At 40.1% G+C, this 21,500-nt stretch overlaps 1 protein-coding gene across 1 annotated transcript in view; it reads right to left on the bottom strand.

The window, feature by feature from the left end:
- Window positions 1–17,237, bottom strand: part of PCSK2 (proprotein convertase subtilisin/kexin type 2) — a 263,778-nt gene extending 246,541 nt beyond the window's left edge. The window contains exon 1 of the mRNA XM_045981647.1: window positions 16,725–17,237. Coding sequence (XP_045837603.1) covers window positions 16,725–16,901 — 177 coding nt within the window. The 5' untranslated portion in view covers window positions 16,902–17,237. The remainder of the gene's footprint in view (window positions 1–16,724) is intronic.
- Window positions 17,238–21,500: the final 4,263 nt, after the last annotated feature.

Below are 21,500 nucleotides of genomic sequence, written 5' to 3' on the forward strand. Positions count from 1 at the left end.
CCATAAAAATACATGGAGGAAACTTAAATGCATATTATTAGTGAAAGAAATTGATCTGAAAATGCTACATACTATATGATTCCAATTCTCCAATATTCTTAAAAAGGCAAAACTGTGCAGACAATAAAAAGATCAGTGTTTTCCAAGGGTAGAGGAAGGTAGAGATGAGCAGTAGAGAACAGATGATTTGAGGGGCAGTCAAAATAGTCTGTATGTTAGTATAATGATACACTATGATATATGCCATTATATATATTTTTCCAAATCCATAGAATTTATAACAGAAAGAGTGAACCCTACCCGAATTTTTGGTGATTACAATATGTCAGTGTAGGTTCATGTTGGTTAAAAAAAAATTTACCACTTTGGTGACTGATGTTGATAATAGAGAAGGATATGCATGTAGGGGTGGGCAGGGGGGACAGGGGTATATAAGAAATCTTTGTACCTCTTAATTTTGTTGTAAACTTAAAATTTCTTCAAAAAAGATAGTCTTAAAAAATATATATATAGCCTATTTCAGTGGATTCTGATGCTATAATTACTCAACCAGGGAACAACATGTTGGGAATGGAGTATAAAGTATGTTTATTTTTTATTTTTGTTATTACTTTTATTTTTAGCATTTTTTAAATCTTGGAAAGCATGGTTGGGCAGTGAAGAAAATCGGGATACGGAGTTGGACATTTTGAATAAACATGATGACTCCAAAACTATAAAAGAATATAATCATTGAAAGTACTCAGTAAGAAGCTATTCCATTCTTAACAGAAAGGCCCAGAAAGTGATATGCTATCTCATAAAAGTCAATCAATGAGAAACAGTGCAAGACGATTTTATACAGAAAGCAAACAAGCCGCATTATTTAGATGAATAAAGTAAATATGATTTCACTAGAGGAGTGGAAGTCTTGACAGCTCCTTTGAACAGCTGCCGCTCATGCAGCAGAGAAGTCTAATTGTTTATATGTGCCTTCAGCTCCTCTGTCAATGGGAGGAGGCCTGTGGAGTGAGGATGTCATTTCTTTGCATAACCAGATGTGACAGTGAATATCATTCTGCCTCAGCTTATCAGGGCATGTTATAAGGTTAGCCTGGTCTGAGAAGGTCTTTTGTGTATAGAACCAGAGTTTTCCACATCCCAACTCATAAAATAGGTATTTAGTAAAGCTGGATGGAGTCATCATATCAGGTGAAGTCTAATAAACTGGCCTGGGGAATTTATAACATGCTTTCATTTGCACATAAATCTAAATATGTCACCTTTCTGTCTGTAGAATCCATCCCTTCCAATGTGCTTATCTCTGTAGGACTCAATAAAAACCTGCTAATAAAATATGAATGCACGGATGGATGTTTCTTTAGAATTAACTGTTTCCAAGGGAGGAATTAGCTATTTGAGGGGAGGCTGGAAGGGAGAATGGAGACCTTGACCTCAAGGCTTAGCACTCAGGACACCATGTACATTCCTAAGCCACTCCTGAGCATTTGTCTCCATGGACAACACTCAACCCTTCTGTAATTCTAGAAGGCACTCTTTCCTACCACCAGGAGTGCAGCAGTTCAACAGCTTGCGTGGTACATGGTTGTTTGCTGTATTGAGCAAATAGTCCATAGTGAGATTCAAACTATGATTTCCTCCCAAGAACTAAACACCTAATTTATATCAAGTTTAAAATGACAATCGGATAGTGAGACAGGTAGAGGTTACCTGATTCTCAGCCTCACCCAGAGTTTCTTTCTAGCCTCAGGCAAAATTTCCATTTCAGAAATGAAAATGTAAGAACATACATTATTCCTTTGGCAGATCAGAGAATAAACTGCCTGTCAGATCTACTGGGATGTCAGTGATACACTACTGTCCTGGCTTTTCTTTTTAGCTCCCAAGTCAGAAGGTTTGCTTTAGATTCACATATTTATATGTCAAGGGAAGAAGTAGGACATATTTAATCATTTTGTTCTTAACTGGAATACATTTCATGGATAGAACTGGTTGCCTCTATCAGCCGTATATTGTGGCTTCAAAGACAATAAAGCCTTTAGTATCCTTGATGTTGTCAGCCAGTGGCAATGGAATCCAAGACATGTAACCTAACTCCCTAGTAGCATCATCTGTGGAAAGGGTTTGTGCTACCTGCTTCCAGGACATGAATGATTCCACAAGACAGAAGAACCTGGAAATCTGGGCTCCTCCAACTCACTGTTAGCTCAACTTGTCATCCTAGGCTTTCCTGTATATGGCCATTCTGTTATACCTTCCAAGTATCCTTCAACACCCCCTTCCACCTACCGACAAAATCCAAGCACCCCTGTATGGTGCTTGTGACCCCTCATAAACTGGCCCCTGTCCACTTCTTTAGCTCCTTTCTCAGTCTCTCTCAGCATCTAGCCAGACAAAACTACTTGCAATCCTTCCACCGTCCTGGTATATTCTGTTGCATATGTTATGGCATCCTCTATAAACCCCCTTTCCTTTTGCTCTGTTGAAATCATGAGTCTCAATGCAAATTCACCTCAACTTGACATTGCATGACCCAGGAAGACTTCCTTTCTGTTGACAGTCATTGCCTCATGGGTATTATATCATAAATCTATTACCAAACATATTGCCATTTGTTTACAAAGAGCACTCTATTCCTCTGACTTCTTGAAGTCAGACCTATGTTCTATCTGACTGATGCCCTCTGTGTGGCAGATGATGTTAATGCCTCACCTTCATTCTTACGGTCTACCCTGGACGCCACCTGCAGACAGTACCTATATTTGCCAGATTCTCCATGCATCTCTACTTCTGGAAGCATGTTTGGTCCACCCAGGGAAGGCAGAATTTCTGGGAATTTGATGCCCTTCAAGTGCAACCCTCAACCAAGAAAGTATGGGAATTGGTGGTAAAATTTCCCAATTTCCTGACTCTTTGATGGGATAACTCAGAGATGTCATCACTCATAGAAGGTCCAGTAGCAGAATGTTGCATTAATGGTCTGCGTTTTGTTTCTGCATCAATTCTGTTGGGTAGTTCCCTCCCATGCTGACTCTGATCTTGGCTATGTGCACTTGCTTTGGCCAATGAGACTTAGTAAATGTGACACAAACAAAGACTTTAAAAGAGCACACTGGGGTTTGATCTCTCCTCTGTATCTTGCAACCTTTATTAGACCAATGGGATTGAATACCAGTTGCCTGTTTGTTCCCAAAGCCATGTCTCAGTGTCTGACATCTTACTTGCTTAATCAATGTACTAGGTAGATGTTTGTTGAATGAACTGAGTATTCTTCTTCTTCTATACTTTTTTTCTGTACGACTGTGGCTCCTATTCCTTTCTTTGTCCATTGTTTTCAAACTCCCAATTTTTCCTTGGTCTCTTCTTCCTTTCCAGTTAATGGCCAGAATGGTTGGTTTTGACTGCAGCTGTTGGGTCCAAATTTAGGTTTATGCCAAGCCACATTGAAGACACAACTCTCTAGATTCCCTTTGGCACTGATTCTGCCTCCTCTTGACCCACAAAATGGTGCTGCTTCTGGACATCAAGAGATCAACAATGGCTTGTTTCCTACCCTTCTCTCCACATCTTAGGCTCTGCAAGATAGGGGTCTGACAACCCCTAGAGATAGAGTCATCAGGAACTGACTAGAATTGGCACTTGGATACCAACTGCCTTGTGTTTGAACTTCCATTACCTTTGAAGAGAACTGAGAACCTTCTGATAAAATTGATTTGTCCCCCCTCACAAAAGTTGAGAACAAGCTAAGGGCAAGGAAGGAGAGAATTTGTGGATCACCTTTTTCTCTGTCACTGGTTTCTTAATTTCCCATAAAGTCACAAAATTTTAGTCTATTAATGGTAATTAATTAATTGAAGCCATTTAACACAAGCACAAATTAGGATATTCATGTAACCTTTCTTAAAGTGCTTGGTCTTCCTGATTGCAGCATTACATAATACATCAGCCTGTCATTTAGCAAGCATCTGATGATAATAGAAGCTTTTAGTTTTTTCCTCATCATTTATTTTTATATTTATTGAGTGCTTACTAAATGTACAGTGCTGTGTTAGTCACTAAGAGGGCAGACTGTCAAAGAAACATAATTCCTATTCTGTATTTCACCAAGTGTAAATTCGAAAGGTTGTTATTGGTGTAGAATCAGTCCCTGAATCTATGAGCAGCTTTGTTTGGAAAACTGGAATTCACAAAACTTGTATAGGTTAAAGGGTGAAAAGCAGGCCAGGAGGACCTGCAATGAACTGGTGTCAGACCAAGTTGGTACATGTGGCTAATCACTCATAGGAATCTCACACAGTCAGGTTTTCCATTTCATCCAATGTGAAAGGCAGATGGAATGGTTCCAGTCTCTGAACCTCAGCCAATAAGCAACAAGGTTCAAACACAGCCAATACACAGCCAATAGTTAAGAACATAAACATCAGGTTTAATATTCTTTTTCTAATGTGTAAAATGAGAGGTTAAACTGATATCTAAGATTCTTTCCTATAATTCCATAATTGTAGGTACTATTACAAAAACTTAAATGACTCTAGATAAACCATTTAGAATAATTAGGCTGGCATATCATAATTTTTTGGCGGGGTGGCAATTTCCAAGTGGTCCATCTAGCATTTAGAAACTTATCTATGAACAGTATTAAAATGACATAAATTTAAATCACCACAATACTTTTCCTCTTCCCCTTCCCTTACCCACTACACTTCTTTTTTTTAAGATTTTATTTATTTATTTCACAGAGATCACAAGTAGGCAGAGAGGCAGGCAGAGAGAGAGAGAGGGAAGCAGGCTCCCTACTGAGCAGAGAGCCTGATGTGGGGCTTGATACCAGGACACTGGGATCATGACCTGAGCCGAAGGCAGAGGCTTAACCCACTGAGCCACCCAGGTGACCCACCCACTACACTTCTTGAAGAAATTGTATAGATACCTCCCTTTCATCATATTTACTGCTATCCTTCACAATTTGGCGTCCTTCTTGTAACAAACACGATCACTTTCCCCGCTCAGATCCCTTTGAGCTTTAGCATTTAGTGCATGCCAGCCTCTGTATCTTTTCATCTGAGTTTGCTCTGGTTGACCAAATTCTGTATGTTGAACATGTGCCAGGTCAAAGTGCTGGGAAACTTAATGCCATCCAGAACTATATATCAATCATGAATCAATGTCTGATTGTAACTGGCATTTAAATATCCTAGTGCCCTCACTCCTCAGGCAGGACAATTCTGGGGCATGTGTTTGACACCAGTTCTCAGAGATTCCCAGTAGAACTGAGTCCCCGTTATCCATAGTGACAACTTGTTCTATAATGCACATTTCATTCTTGTTTTCCCTTCACCTCTTTTTGACTTTGGTAACTATCTTCCATGGGTTGTTATCATTATCTGGAGGTGCATAGGACTTGGAGGCTTGGGTTTCAACATCCCAGTCACTAACCATAGCTTTCTCTTTTAGTTCTTTCACTATTAATCCCAATTTACCTTCTCTCCTAGTTTACTGATATTCCATTTTTTGAAAACTCCATTTCTCTCTCTCCCAACTTCCACCACCCCCACTTGAGTGCTGTTCAAGAAAATGACTACTGCTGCTACTATAGATCCATTCTCTTCCACTTGTCCTCTCGGGACTTCCAGAAGTCATCATTTGTCCTTTCATCATGTCCTCCTTTCCCATTAGCAGTGTGCAAAATGTTATCTCCTTTGAAGCCCCCGTCCCATCACCCCTGCCTTCACTGGAAGTGTTGACCTTGTCTCCTTCACCTTTGAAATAATTGTGACTCCTCAGTGTATTCTCCCCAGATACTCCTCTGAGACCTTCGCACTGAACTTCATCAGCCCTGCTCATGCTAATCCTTTGGCTTTTCAATAAACTTCATCATCTTGCTCATGCTAATCCTTTGGCTTTTCAATAAAACCTAGCTAACCAAGAGATGAATGAAAATGAAGATTTTGATGATGGCAGAAATTCTGGTGAAAGAACTTGTGATGAAATAACAAACAATTTTAATGTAGAACAAATATAGGCAATATTGTAAATCATAGTTATTTGCAGAAAGTTAATATTTCTTATAACTTGATGTAAAAATAATGATGCACCTAATGAACATTGCAATGTGGGAATAGGGGAGGCCAGAGAAAATGTTAGGAGGTTAATGTCCCCACTTTGCTAAGCATGGACTCCACTACATTCACTAAAGTTGAAATATGTAATGAAATAATTAAACATGTTATTAAATACATCATTAAATATTATCTATCTATACTACAGACATTATATTATCTATATGTTATCTATATTATCTAAATATGTCTTTAAATATTATCTATTATTTATATGTAAAATAATCACAAACTCCTCACTCAATACCATCACATTTTTCAATTTTAGGGAGGCCTATTATGAAACAATATGTCTGTGTGACTAATTTGTCTGAAGTGTAACAATGTAATCAATTTTTTTCAGTTTCCTTTCTTTCTGTTAAATTCTGTAATAATTAACTTGATAGTTTAAAAATTAAAAGTGTGTACAATATAATCCCAGTTTTGCAAAACAATTTATCTAATGACCTTTTTTTTTTTTAAAGATTTTATTTATTTATTTGACAGAAAGAGATCACAAGTAGGCAGAGAGGCAGGCAGAGAGAGAGGGGGAAGCAGGATCCCTGCTGAGCAGATCCCTGCTGAGCCCCAATGCGGGGCTCAATTCCAGGAACCTGAGATCATGACCTGAGCCGAAGGCAGAGGCTTAACTCACTGAGCCACACAGGTGCCCCTCTAGTGACCTTTCTTCTCTCTATATGTATTCTTACAGAAATAGCTGCAATAAAATTTACCTAATGCTGGTAACGGTTTTTTCCGAGTAATGAGTTTTAAGGTTATAAAACAAAAACCTTTCTTCCAGTGCTTTTTTTGTACTACTACTTGATATTAAAAAATAATGAGGATGGGTAATTTTGACAAAAATAATTAAGCTATTATGGTTTTCATATGCTTAGGGAGTCTTACGTCAAGGTATTAACTTGATGATTTCCACTCATGGCATTAAAAAGGCTGTAATGTGTAAAAAACTCTGTGGCTTTCACAGAGAGGTGCACCATCCCCCCAAAGTATTCACATATTTTATTTGCTTGTTCGTTTAAATCTCAAGAGGGAAGATGCTGAATTGTCTAAGAAATCTGATACCAACATAAATTAGATCATTCATTCAACAACTACTCATTGTAGGCTTAGTTTATCACATTTTATCCCACTGTGTTTACACAGAAAGCAAGACTGCTGATGTCATTACCCTCAGCTTCTATTAAAACACTGGAACAGTGAAAGCCAAGTACCCCAGTTCGAAATAATTTTTTTCTAATGCCATTACTACACGTGGCACATGTATTAAATCTAAATTGTTCTATTCCTGTTCTTGAAGTCTCCAAATAAATAGTTCTATATATCTCTCATCTCTCTTTGAACTCTCTACTTCAATACAGAGTGGTCATTAAGTGAATCTATTTAGGAAAATTTAGGAGAATAAGATGTTCATGAGTCAGTGTCAAATTTAAAGTTATAAATAAAAAACAACCTTAGCATCCTATAGTTTTCATGTCCTTGTCAACTTTCTAATGGAGAAACTATCAACATCCTGTAACATTCCTGAGTCTATTTCATTTGTGTCAGAAAAATCAAGAGTTTGTGTCCATGTTTGACTTTCAATCTAAGAGTTTGTTACGTCCAATTATTCTTACCGCAGGAGCCCAGCACATCACAACCTTCTCCGAAAAGTCATAGTCAATTTATTTTAGAGACAAAAACAATTTGTCAAGAGAGTTTACTGCTTTTTATATAACTCTCATGTAGAAGCCATTCACTAACATGGAATCATGACATTTAGGGTGGAAGTGTTAATTCAAATGTAATTTCTTGATTCCCAACCATTAGTGGAATTTAGTCAGTTAATGGGCTTGAGCTATAATATATTATACATAGATACATTTTATGTGTGTATTATAAATTAATATAATAAATATAAATACTATGAAAATAGTATATATTACATATATTAAAAATATATATTTAAATAAAGAAAGTGAAACTAAAATTCCTGCCTTTTTTTTAAAAGATTTATTTATTTATTTGACAGACAGAGATCACAAGTGGGCAGAGAGGCAGGCAGAGAGAGAAGGGGAAGCAGGCTCCCTGCCAAGCAGAGAGCCCGATGCGGGGCTTGATCCCAGGATCCTGAGATCATGACCTGAGCCGAAGGCAGAGGCTTAACCCACTGAGCCATCCAGGCACCCCTAAAATTCCTACTTTTGAACTGTCCTATGATTATTTGAATCTCAAATAATAATGCAAAAGTACGATTCAAGGTTACTTTTTGAAATGATGAATCTGAGCTCAAATGTAGAATGAAGCTCCTACTCTAGCGGGTGGAAAAAGTGTGAACTTCAGGTTTCATGTTTTTGTTTTTTTTTAAGATTTTGTTTATTTATTTATTTATTTATTTGACAGAGAGAGATCACAAGTAGGCAGAGAGGCAGGGAGAGGGGGAGGGGGGAGCACCACTCCCTGACAAGCAGAGAGCTCGATGTGGGTGGGGCTCGATCTCAGGACCCTGAGATCATGACCTGAGCCAAAGGCAGAGGCTTAACCCACTGAGCCACCCAGGAGCCCTCATGTTTTATTTTTAAAACCTGATTTCTTTGAGCAGTTACAGCCAAATATATAATTATTGCAAACTTAAACTTAACTATAGTATTACTCCCTGATGTGCTATAACATTATGATCTACAGCTAATAAGATCTTTTGAAAGAAACATTGTATTTTAGATATTCATTCATTTGAGAAAAAGAGGTGTAATTTTTTTCCTTCTTTTGTATTTTGATCAAGTTTTAACTGTAGGCTTTTTTTTTTCCTGCTCAAATAGCTAATCCATTCTATTACTGATAATTTCTAAGTTGGGAATTTTAGGGAAACACAAGAGTCTCCCAGGCATTGACTTGCTGCTTGTTACCTACTTCTTCCTAGCTAAACTGCAGCCTATAAATAAATGGATGCTACAGGGGTAATTTTTTTGAAAACTAGTTCTTCAAATGCCTTCTCCCTGAATTAATGACCAAACATTCACTTTGTGATCCAAGTTTATTTATCAGTCAAGAAGCATATAATGAGCCCCTATTATGAGTAGGGCAAATCGGTTGCCAGTGGAACAAAATTTTTAGTGGATTTTATATTCTTCATGGAGAAGAAAAATCACAAAGACCTGAAAAGTTGGCTTACATTATTAAGTGAAACTACAGGAGCTTGATTAAGTCTTTTAAAAATTATTGTTCTTGAGATCTGATTTGGTTTGGTTGTAAGGTTTAGAGAGTCGATCAAACAACTTAAGAAAAGGGGTATTTATTGACAGTATATTGGTTTGGGTAATCCTGGTAGTTCTAAAGGTAAAGTCTCAAATCTCAGTGCCATAATGTAATAGCAGTTTAATTTCTCACTCATAAAATTCTTCTAAGTCAAGAATCAGGGACCTGGGGTCCTTCCATCTTGCTACTCTGCCGTCTTTGGCATTTGGCTTCCAAAGTCACTGTTCTCTACCACATCAAGCCTCAGAAGAGAAAAGAGGGCAGAGAATCAACTTATGGGGAGTTTTTATGCATTAAGCAAGGAAGCAGTGCACATCGCTTTGGCTTACATTACATTGGGTAGAATCATCCTATGGTCATACTCATCTGCAAGACAGGCTGGGAAATGTGGTCTTACTGCGGCCCATTGAGAAGAGGAAAATAGTTTGGTGATTAGCTTTTACCTTCTGTCACGATGTCTTTTGCTAGGAAATGGACATGGAAAGTTATTAGGCAGAAAAAATGTCTGCATCTCCCATGGCCTGCATGGGCTCTTTCATGGGCATTAGAACACATTCTCCTCTCTACAGCAACTAGTGAATCAAATTTCCTAAGGAAGCCCAGTATGATTGGTTGAGATAATCACCATGGTCTATAATGAATTAAATTCACTGTATTATTTGAGCCAGGCCCTCTCATGGACCACGGCCAGGTCATGGATGGGTTCCCACTGGACAGAGAGTTTATTCCTCACTCAATCAGTTGTTACTCCTGAGAAAGCACAACCTACAACTGCCTTCTTGAGTTAAAAAAAAAACATATATATATATATATAGATAGATAGATATGATACCATCACTTATTATTATTACTACTACCAATAATAGGTTGTTTATTCCATGCACTTGTCAATGTGTCCTTACATGCACTACATTATTTATTTTTCCTAACCACTATATTTTAAACATGAACCTCTCTCTGAGAGATTTTGTAAACCAGACAAGTTTCCAGTACTGTCTAATTCTAAATCCCAACATTTTTACTTTTAAACATGGCTGTTCCTAGCTTTCTTCAGTCACAAGAAGGACACTGGATATAGCCAGTGCTGTGACAAATGTGACTGGTGCCAAGAGAAAGTAATAGATTCAATGCAAAGGAAGTTCCAAAGAGAGAATGTTCTGGTCAGTCGGAGAAGACTTGAGGGAAGAGTTTGGACTTGACAAAAGGCATACTGCATTAAATTGGGGTCTAAAAGGAATTCATAGCATTCATGTTGGGGAAGTAGAGTTCTGGACTCTTTGCCTTTGCCTACAATGGTAGTAGGTCTTGGAGTTTCAGAAAAACTGTTCCTTAGGGGCTTCTTAGAAATCCTTTTGAAATACTTAGGATCAAATCGATATTCTATTTTGTGTCCCCCTCTAAACCATGTTAATCTTTATCAGAGAAGTATGGGGCAGAGAGTAGGGGATTACTTCTTTGGACTGACAACTGATGCATGATGAAATGAAAGTGAAATTATAGAATCTGGATTCAATATTGTTGGGACATTAAGACACCACTGAAAGGGTGAAAATAAATATTCGAAATAAATATATCTGACAAAAGATTCCTGTTGTAATAGCCAAAGAACTCCTACAAACCAAAAATTAAGACAGACAATCAAACAGACAAATGAACAAACAAACCAAAAAACAAAAAACAAAAACAAACAAACAAAAAACAACAGAAAAGAAAAAAAATCCCTTTCACGGCAAAAGACCTGAACAAATAATGAATGAAAAAAGATATCTGAACCACCAAAAAGCATATGAAGATGTATTCAGCTTCAATCAATCATCAGGGAAATGCAAATTAAAATCACAATAAGATACCATCACCATTAGATAACCACCAAAATAACTAAAAGGAAAACGGTATAAAAAGTCAAATGTTGGTGAGAATGTAGATCAGAACTCTCACATGCTTCTGGGTCATCTGTGGCAGGCAGAATTCTGAGATGGTCTCTAAGATATCTGCTCCTTTGTGTGCATGCCCTGTATAATCCCCTCCCCTTGAGTATGGAGGCGGTATTGTAAAGATGATGGATTTCATTCCTGTGATTAGATTACATTATATAGCAGAGGTGCAGAGATTCATCCAATGTTGTTGTGGTCCCAAATCAGCTTATCTGAATTAATCAAAAGAATTATCCTGGGTGGGCCTGGCTTAATCAGGCTAACCTAAGCAGGGACTGAGCCCTTCCTGAAAGAAGGATGAAAGTGTGATGTTTATGGGAGGGGTCATGCACTCGTAGCTTCTGGGAACTGAGAGTGGAGCCAGCAAAAAACGAAGACTCCAGGTCTACAACTACAAGGAGCTGAATCCTTCTAAAAACTTGAATATGCTTGGAAGTAGATTTCCCCTTTGTTGTGCCTCTAGATAAGGACATAGCTGGCCAATATCTTGATTTCAACCTGTGAGCCCTCAAGCAGCAGATCCAACTATTATGTGCTAGCCTCCTTACCCACGAAAACTATGAAATAATAAATTTGTGTGGTTTTAGGACACCAACTCTGTGGCAATTTTTTTTTAATATTTTATTTATTTGACAGAGAGAAATCACAACTAGGCAGAGAGGCAGGCAGAGAGAGAGGAGGAAGCAGGCTCCCTGCGGAGCAGAGAGCCCGATGCGGGGCTCGATCCCAGGACCCTGGGATCATGACCTGAGCTGAAGGCAGAGGCTTTAACCCACTGAGCCACCCAGGCGCCCCCTCTGTGGCAATTTTTTACACAGCAATTGAAAACTAATAGTCTCCTAAAGTTGAATGTGTGTATGCCCTTTAACTCAATGATCCTACTCCTAGGGATAGTCCCAACAGGGAGGCATACATGTGTTCACCAAAATACATACACTACAGTATCCACAGAAGCAATATGCATAATAGCCTAAAACCATGAGATGTGAATAATATTTTATTTCTTGATTTGGATGCTAGTTATACATGTGTGCCTGGGTTGAGAAAGTTTATTAAGCTGTGTTCTTTCCAAATTATACTTCAATAAAATTAAAAGAAATTTATTTTAAAATTAAATTCAGTTAAATTTAAAATTAGACATTCAATTAAAATGAAGAGAAATTTACTCTTTAATTATATAACAGCACAATTAATACTAGATTTTTAAAAAAATTAATGATCACACATATAACAGTAGTCACATGATTTTCCTAGCCTTAGGCCTACATGGATAAAAAACAAAATCTATTGTAATAAAATAAAAACACTTAATTGTCAATTGTTTGGATTTTTACCTAAATTCATACTTGATTTTTGGCCAACATTCAACACATCATTTATTTTTTTTAAAAGATTTTTATTTATTTATTTGACACAGAGAGAGAGAGAGAGATCACAAGTAGGCAGAGAAAGGGGGGGGGAAGCAGGCTCCCTGCTGAGCAGAGAGCCTGATGTGGGGCTGGATCCCAGGAACCTGAGATCAAGACTTGAGCCGAAGGCAGAGGCTTAACCCACCGAGCCACCCAGGCACCCTCAACACATCATTTTAATAAGTAATTGTGCTTTTTTTTTCCAAAGGATTTAAAATTAGTAATGTATTGGGAATTTTAAGGCATTCTTTTGAATAACACCTCTGATGTTATTGTAAACTCACTCACTCTCCTGGACATACACATCTTCTTTGATGAACTTATGCCCTTGGGTCAGGTCATGATAAAATGGAAAACTTTAGTCTCAACACACCTTTCTGACAGTAAAGTTAGTTATCCCACTTCAGGTAGTTTTACCCCACTTCAGGGAAGAAATATAACTGTTTGGTCATGGCCTTGTAAGAGTTTGACAAAATAATCAACAAATACTCATTTATTGTATCTTATACAGACCACCATGCTAAATATGGGGCTAGAGGAAGACACGGTATATTGTTTCTTCTCTTGGAAGATTTATGATCTACCTGAAGAAGTACATACTCATACACATTAGTTAATGACCTAGGCACACATAGGTGTTGGATGCAGAAAAAAAGTAAGAAGGAAGAAAGGAAAGGAAAAAAAAAAAAAAACACCATCAGAACTCTAAAATGGTGCCCTAAAAGTGGAGTTCTTGGTTGTCAGAGAATTCTGGGTTTCCCACAGACAGCTTGGTAGAATAACAAAATTATTTGGTTTTAAATTTGATTTTTTTCCCTTTCCAAATATAAACATAACTACTTGGTGCTTTAAATTTTTCATCTGAGAATAAGGCCTGATGACAACAATTTCTATGTCACGGGTTTCTGAAGTTAGATGAGATAATTCAGTAAAACAGTAGATTCCTCTAGTCTGCCTTAGCTGACCCTTCTCTGGGATGAATAAATAACCATCAAGGATCTTTGGCGTCTGACACTGTGCATTGGAGAGGATGGAACAGTAGGGAGTTGGAAGATACACTGAGTATTAGAGAGAGGAATGAAGAGATATTATGTGTTTAAAATGAAAAAAAAATGAGTAACAAAAGTACAGTACAGCATGATGAAAACAAGACAGGACAAACCTAAAGGAACAGATAAAACAAAGGACATTTCTTTACAGGCTGGCAAACTCAATAAAAGTCTGGCTTTGGTGAGGAAACCAGAAATATAGAAGATATCATCCTTGAATATTTAATACCTTTCAAGCGGACAGATACTTACACCCATATTTACATATATATCAAATGACTAGAGGACAAATGATGGAATGTATTAGCTTATGTTGTGCAGGCTTTGCTTTTTTGTCAAAGAGGAATTTGGAGAATGGAAAGCACATTGTTGTTCATAGCATCAGGGAAGGTTCAAGCTCAGGCTCGAAGGATGGATAGAACATGAATCCAAGGAAGAAAAAGAGTGTTAATTCTACACAGGTGTGGCATTATGCAAAGATTCATCAGACAGAAGCATTCTGCCATAGACTGATTGTTTTACTTAAATATGTACCAGAACAAAAATCATCTGGATAAGAGATGCTACTTTTGAGAGGTTATAGAGAGGTGAGGAGAGGTGGCAAGGCAAAAGCTCATTTTTCCTAGATAGAAATTGCATGTTTGAGGCTGATGCAAAACCAGTGCACTCCTCTTGAAGAAAGAGGGGGTGAGAGAGGCTTAGGTTCTGATTTTACCCCAAAGTATGAGTTCCCTCAGATTTTATGGTAAAGTATATCAAAATTATCCAGATTCATCTGTGAAAAGATGATATCTATACCTCCTTTCTCAAACATCATCACCAAAAACCCCATTAAGCTATTTACCTCTATACAAAAAGAATGACCCTCTTGGAGAAAAAGTTAAACCATTATCTGTCTTAGCTACTCCCAGATTTGCTTAAGTTGCTAAGATTCTAAAAGGCATATTTTCTAAACAGTAGGTAAAACGATAGCAATGTCTGCCTATGTTATGAAAAGGTGCATGGCATGGGGAGAGAGGAACAGAATTTCTGCACCAACTGCAGCCCCTTTACTCTCAAAAACTAAAGGGTCTGATGTCACATCCCTTTTCAGCTTACCTCACAGCCCAACACATCCTGCAGAGCACTTATCCTGTTTTGTATGTACCAAGAGGTAAACTACATGAGTTTATCTCTAAAAGATCTGGGTTTATATTCAAATCTGATTTTTTTTTACCTTGAACCCTGATCTGAACCCATTTCCGTATCAGTGTTATGTACTTACTAACAACAGTAGCCTCCTCAGAGTTGTTGAGGATATTAAATAAGAATGTATGTAAAGACTGCAGAACACAAGGGTGTCCTATTGTTGTCAGGTAATAATAATCACTATTACAATCACTGTTATATTTATGGCTCCTGGATCCTGAGTCTTGTCAAGTTAGTGGGGTGGGTGGGAAGGACAGAGGGTCTGCCTGTTTATTGTGTTGGTGGCACTCTTGAAACAGCCCCAGACTCCTGGAGAGAACGACAACAGGCTGCTCCCTCAGCTGGCATCTTCTCTCCCCTGCTCCACCCACGCTTCCCGGGAGCAACAAGTTCCCTACTGCAAGACCCGCCCGCGCGCCACTGGTAGACCAGGCGGGCGCCTCCTCCCAGACCTCTGACTTAACTCGCTCTGAAACCTACCTGAGGTCGAAATCTTGCCTGCCAACGCCCTGCGGAGGAGGGATAGCCGGCCGCATGTGAGGGAGCCCTCGCGGCGCCTGGGAGGGAGGCGGGAGGCGTGGGAAGTCGGGACAGGGGACCCATAGGAGACCTAGTTCGCGCTGCCCTTGAGAGGCAAAAGCAACAGAAGAAAGCAACCGCCGATCATCTCCAGCCTCTGTCCTGGGATCAGGGGGGAGGAGAGAGAGCCCGGAATCCCACGGACAGGCGTGGTTGCCAAATAGCATCCCTATGTCTTCCACGCTCCCCTCGCCCGGTTTCTCCTTGCACCCTCACTCCACCCCACGCCTCGCCAGGTCCCCTAAGGACACTTGAGATTTCTGACAAGATATTTTGCAAGAAGGACAAATAGATAAGCCACGGCCCCCACCCAGCACTCTCCTCTCGGCTGCTTTCCCAGAATGGATACCCTGGAGTCGCCAAAGGAGTCCCAAGGCGTCCTATATTAGGAGCCTTATCTAACTGCCCAAACAGTTGAACTCTGACAACTTCTTGGAATGGGGAACCCCGCACCCTCGTGGGAAAGCCAAGCTGGCCGCCCACACACCGGGAGAGACGCCCCGATTTCTCCACAGGGAACTTCTCTCAAAATCTACCTTTCTAGCTTCTACAGCTGTGAGTTGAGAATCGGGGAGCTAACTAACAGTACGCTTCGGGGGCGGGCGCTCGTGGGCAGGGGCGAGGGCGAGAAGTTCCACCCCGATTTTGGAAAGAAAACCCAGTTCATGTCTCCAAGTCTCCTACAGCCAGGGAGCTGTGGTTCCTGGAAAAGAGCCGGGGCCCAAGTCACCGGGAGGGAAGTCCTCCTAGCGCGGGATCCGAAAAGCACGGAGGTGAATTGCAATGTCCAAGCTTTTAGTCTTGTCCGTCGGAAACTACTCTTTCTCCAGGAGGTGGGGGCGGGGGATACATCCCTGGCAAAGACTGCCAACGTCAAGCCCAGATGTTCAACACTTCATTCCTCCATCCCCACGCAGCCTTGAGAACTTGGTACCTCGGACAGCAGCCCGGGCGCAAGGCATTGTTACAAAGGTGTTATCTGGTTTTCGCCACCAAGTCAAAGAGCAAGAAATTATTTTTGTGACCTTACTAGTACAATTTGAAGGACATTTTAATTACATAACCCGTGAAAGATCACCGGAGGCAATGTCGTGTTAAAGAGCCCATGGCAGAATATCTGCATCGCATGAGAAAGAAAACTTGCAAATCTGCAATGAGATTGCGCAGGGCTGCCCCCGTTTTGAAACAACATGCGAAATGCAAGGGAGATCTTACCTTTCGGACTCCAAAGCCGTGTTCTGCTGCAACTTGGCGAGCTTCTTCCTCTCCTCCTTCATGCAACTCCACAAGAAAATGATTCGTGAAGACCGGTCCCTTGGCAGATGCAAAAACCATGACACAGAAGAGGAGCCCGGCGGCCGCCTTCCACTGGGAGACACAGCCACCTTTCATCTTTCTCTGGGAGTGAAAAGTGGTGCTAGGAGGCGCGCAAGCTTGTGGAGCGGGGGACTCGGAGGAAAGGTGCAAATAAAAAAAAAATGTATAAATATAGTTTTTTGTTTGTTTAAAAAAAATCTTTGTGTTGGGAAAAAGACTGGTTAGGGGCTCAGAAAGCAGCAAATCAATGTGTGTTCTCCTCCAGCATCTGTCTGGCGGGGAAGCCGTGTAATCAGGCTCGCTGGCAGAGGTGCGAATGGGGGGAGCTGTGTGTATCTGAGAGAAAGAGCGAGTGTATGTCTGTGCTTGAGGCTAAATCTGCATTTTCAGCTCCTCCTCGGCTCCAATTCCACCGGGGGCCGGAGGAGAGCACCAGCCTGGGTGACGTGTGCCCGCTAGCAGCCAATGAGGACCGGAGATGCGTCGGGCCCCGCCCTGGACCGCCCCGGGCCCGCCTCTGCCCGCCCCCGGCCCGGCCGGTCCGCCTCCGCCGACGGGGGGCGCCGAGCGCCGAGCCCGCGCCCCCGCCCCTTTCAGAACCCTGGAGAGCTCCTCCATCTCTCCACCCGGGCCTGCCTTCCTCCCAGGAAAATCCCCCCAGCTGTAATCTGGTCGGCGGTGCCGGAGTGATGTCATTGTTTGTGGAAATCTGTAAGGCTCTGGAAAGGGAATTACGGCGTGTGCCGCTCTCTGAGGCCCCGAGGGGAGCTGGGGCACCGGCCTCTCCCTATTCCTCTCCCCTGCTTATTTTCCGCTCCAAAACAACTCTCTTTCTCCCCCCCCCCCCCCCCCGCCTTCTCTCTCTCTCAAGGCATACTTGCCTCTTTTTCTCTCAATAACAAAGCAAATATTAACCCTCCTCTCGCCACTTTGAGCAAATCCCGGGGGAGGGTTACTCCCCTTTCCGGCACGGGGAAGGATAGGGAAAGCAGGCTTCTTTGGGTGACTCATGGGGGCGAGTATTTATTTATTTATTTATTTATTTATTTATATTTTTATAGACTCCGGGCTTGTCTGGAACTAAGCAGCTGGGAAGCCTGGCAGGAGATCGGACTCACTCCCACCAGCCACAGTGATTAGATGAGACTCCTCCCTGGAGTCTGGGCTGCTCCGCAGAGACCGCCTTCGAGAGAGGCGCGGCCGGCATTGAGAAGCCTGGAGGTACATTCTCAGACTTGGGGATGTTCCGTAGCACAAGGACAGTGAGGGTGTGCGTTTGGAAAGGTGTAGCCACCAATCCTAGGCGCTGGGCCAAGACTCCAGTTGGGCATTCTCAACTGGAGCGAATTCAGGCCAAGTGGCAGCGGGTCAACTAAATTATCCAGTTAAGAAACGTGCATTCGCAGTCTACCAAGGGCTTACACTGACTTCTTCCTGCCCCAGTGAGAGGAAGCTGGGGCGAGGTGTCTGCCAAGAAATCCGGGTGATTGTTTTAAAGCAACTCAAATATTGTTGAGTTACAGAGTATGCATACTGATTCCCATTATCATTTAGCTCCAAAGTTCAGATTTCTGCTTTACTTCGATAAGAGGTAAGAGAGCTTCTTTTTAGAGGCTTAATTAAGTGTGCCCAGTACAGTCAGAGAAGGACAGACAGAGAAAGAGGTAGACAGGAGAGAGAAAGGAGAGAGAGAATAATGTTGACACATTTTACACACGCACCATACATATTTTATTTTCAACAGACTTCCCCCCTTTCATTTTAGTCTGAAGACAGAATCTACACAAGAAAAACAATATTGATAGAAATGAATACACACAGTGCCATGGGACACATAGTCTTCACAGCACATGCCCTTTGCGGACATAGTTTGCTCCCCTAGAGCCTGTTCAAACATCACCAAACAAAAATGCAGACGTTATTGAAAATTTTGATTAAAGCATAAGAGATCTGTACACAATTATTGTTAGTAGTAGTAGTGTTAGTACTTAAACTCTTTTAAGAAAAGTTAAGTGAGGTGTTGAGAAGGAACTAGCACATAGACTAAAGATGAAAGCAGCCAAAGTGGAGACAAGGTTTCTAAGAAAGTATTAATAAAAGGGAACAGAGCTGCTCTGGTTTCCTCAGTTCTTTACTGCTCAGAGGCTCATTTCTGCTGAGTTTTTTTTTTTTTATCACCTTATCCTACTCCACAGCTTACCTCTCACAGTCCATCTGTTTGATTTTAACACGAGGTTTTCTTACTAAGAGACCTTCAGCTTTTCCTTTCTCTCTTTTCCTTATATTTCACCCATATTTCAAATCAAAGTAGTAGACTGATATGAAGAAATGCCAAATGATTCTTCCTGCCCTGTATTGTCATTTGAGAAAAATGGCACCAAATGTGAAAATTACATTAGATGGATTCACAATCATGGAGAGCATTTCAAAAGCAGCAACAGAGATAAAAATCTAAGTCCTAAGAAAAATAGATCTGAAGAGCATCAAATAAGTCAATTTAGAAGATTATGGGTGTTGGGAAATAGCACTGTTAATGTAGCTAAATCTCTCTGAAAATGAACATGAAATTACCATCTATTCAGAGATATTTATTAATTTTTTTCTAAAACCACAAAGCAATATTTCATTTCCTAAATAAATTCCAAAGATGAAATGCTAGTAAATGTTGAATCTTATGTATTTGAATTTTCAGTAATTAAAACCACATAAAATTGGGTACCAGCTAAATAAAGCCTAGATGGCTGATTAAAATAAGACATTTTTGGTGCTTTACATAGAATACAGTTCATCATAATATTGTCAGAACAACATAGCAAATGAAAATGGATTTTTTTTGTCATACAAATGCTCAATTTTAAATGCATAACAATGTATGCAAGTAGAGGAAATTTATTGATATATTGAATTGTTACTTGAGATACAAAGACACATCCATGTGCATTCACACATACCTTCTTTAAAGTAACTATTCTTAAGCTCCTTTTTTTTTTTTTTTTTTTGGAATACCGATAGTAACTTCAGAATAGAAGGTGAACAGGAGAGAAAATGGTAGCAGAATGTTTCAAGGGCTAGAATGCAATCCATTTGATAGAAAGTCTATTGCAGGCTCTCCTGTCACTGGCTATGCCACTTGGGTTAAATCATTGTATCCTTCAAAGCTTTAATCTCTTTATCTGTAAAAGGAGTTAGATACCCTCCAGGTCCAAGAGCCAAATTGTAATTTCAAAGAATTGCCAAAGTAGACTATGATGTAGAAAGAATCATCAATAGCTTGAGAGATGTTAAGGATAGTTATACTTTTTAAATTACATTATGGTGGGGTGCCTGGGTGGCTCAGTGGGTTAAAGCCTCTGCCTTCGGCTCAGGTCATAATCTCAGGGTCCTGGGATCTTGCCCCACACTGGGCTCTCTGCTCAGCAGGGAGCCTGCTTCCTCCTCTCTCTCTGTCTGCCTCTCTGCCTACTTGTGATCGCTCTCTCTGCCAAATAAATAAATAAAATCTTTAAAAAAATAAAAAAAAATTACATTATGGTGGCATCAGGTTTATTCACTTTATATACTCCCCTCATACACACACCAAGAGTCTCTTACTTGCTAATTTTGTGGACTTGGGGAAGGAATAACTAATACAAACTGGCTGACACTCAGGACCAGACATGAAAATCATCAGTATGTTGAGGTTCTTACTATTTAAGATACTGTTGTATCTATAGAAAAAAAACACAAGTTTTGTTCTATTTCAAATGTGCTACATAACCCCTAAAGTCTCTTTGAAGACATTGTCCTACAACCACCAGAATATTCCCATTATACAGATTCATAACTGTAAATCAACAGACCTATGTGTGATTAAAAGAACCCAAACTGCCTGAGCTATGATTGGCATGCTGTTATTCAGATATACTTTCAGGGAGAAATTTGGGCACAGGGAGCTTCAAATCAAGGAAAACCCAACCCTGGGGAGGAGAGAAAAAGTTAGAAGCAGCCCTAGGAGAGGCTGCTGGTTCTTTTAGTAGTCTTTGGTTCATTAGGGAAAAGATCTTATGTTTCTGTTTCTTTCAGTTGGGTGAGGTGTAACTTGAAGAGGAATAGACATATACAACAGAAGATGCAATTTAAATACAGCCTTCTTATAAATCAGGTTGGGTTTTGTCATTACTTTTGCATTCATTCCGAGAATTTTAAGTGCAGTAAAAATGATTTCACTGGGTGTCACAGTTCTTTACTATCACGTACTGTATTACCAATCCTTTCAAGTTGATTCCACCTATTAACCCTGTGCTTCCTGTTCCTTCCACACCAGTCCCTACTCAGGCTTCCTGAAGTATGGTTATCACTGTACAGGTTTCTGCCAAATTTCGAATTCAACATTTTCTCCAGATAATTTTTCCCCAAGTTCTTACCTCATTTCCCTCTGATATTTATCTTCACTCTCATATTTGCTGTAACTTAAGATTCAGGTATTTAGAAAATTTTAATTCATTCCCTAGTGTATACCCACACCTTCTAAATCATAGGGACTTTCTTGGTCTGTCCTCCAATTTCTATAGCTTTTATCACCTTATACCTTTTCCTTAAATGACTTATCTCTGTTTTTGCTTCAGTTGCGAAGCCTCAGCTGACTTTAGTTACATAAGCCATCTTAAACTAATGGGGCTTTATCAAGTATTTTAT

The sequence above is a fragment of the Meles meles genome, chromosome 16 (assembly GCF_922984935.1).
Source record: "Meles meles chromosome 16, mMelMel3.1 paternal haplotype, whole genome shotgun sequence".
Taxonomy (NCBI): Eukaryota; Metazoa; Chordata; class Mammalia; order Carnivora; family Mustelidae; genus Meles; species Meles meles.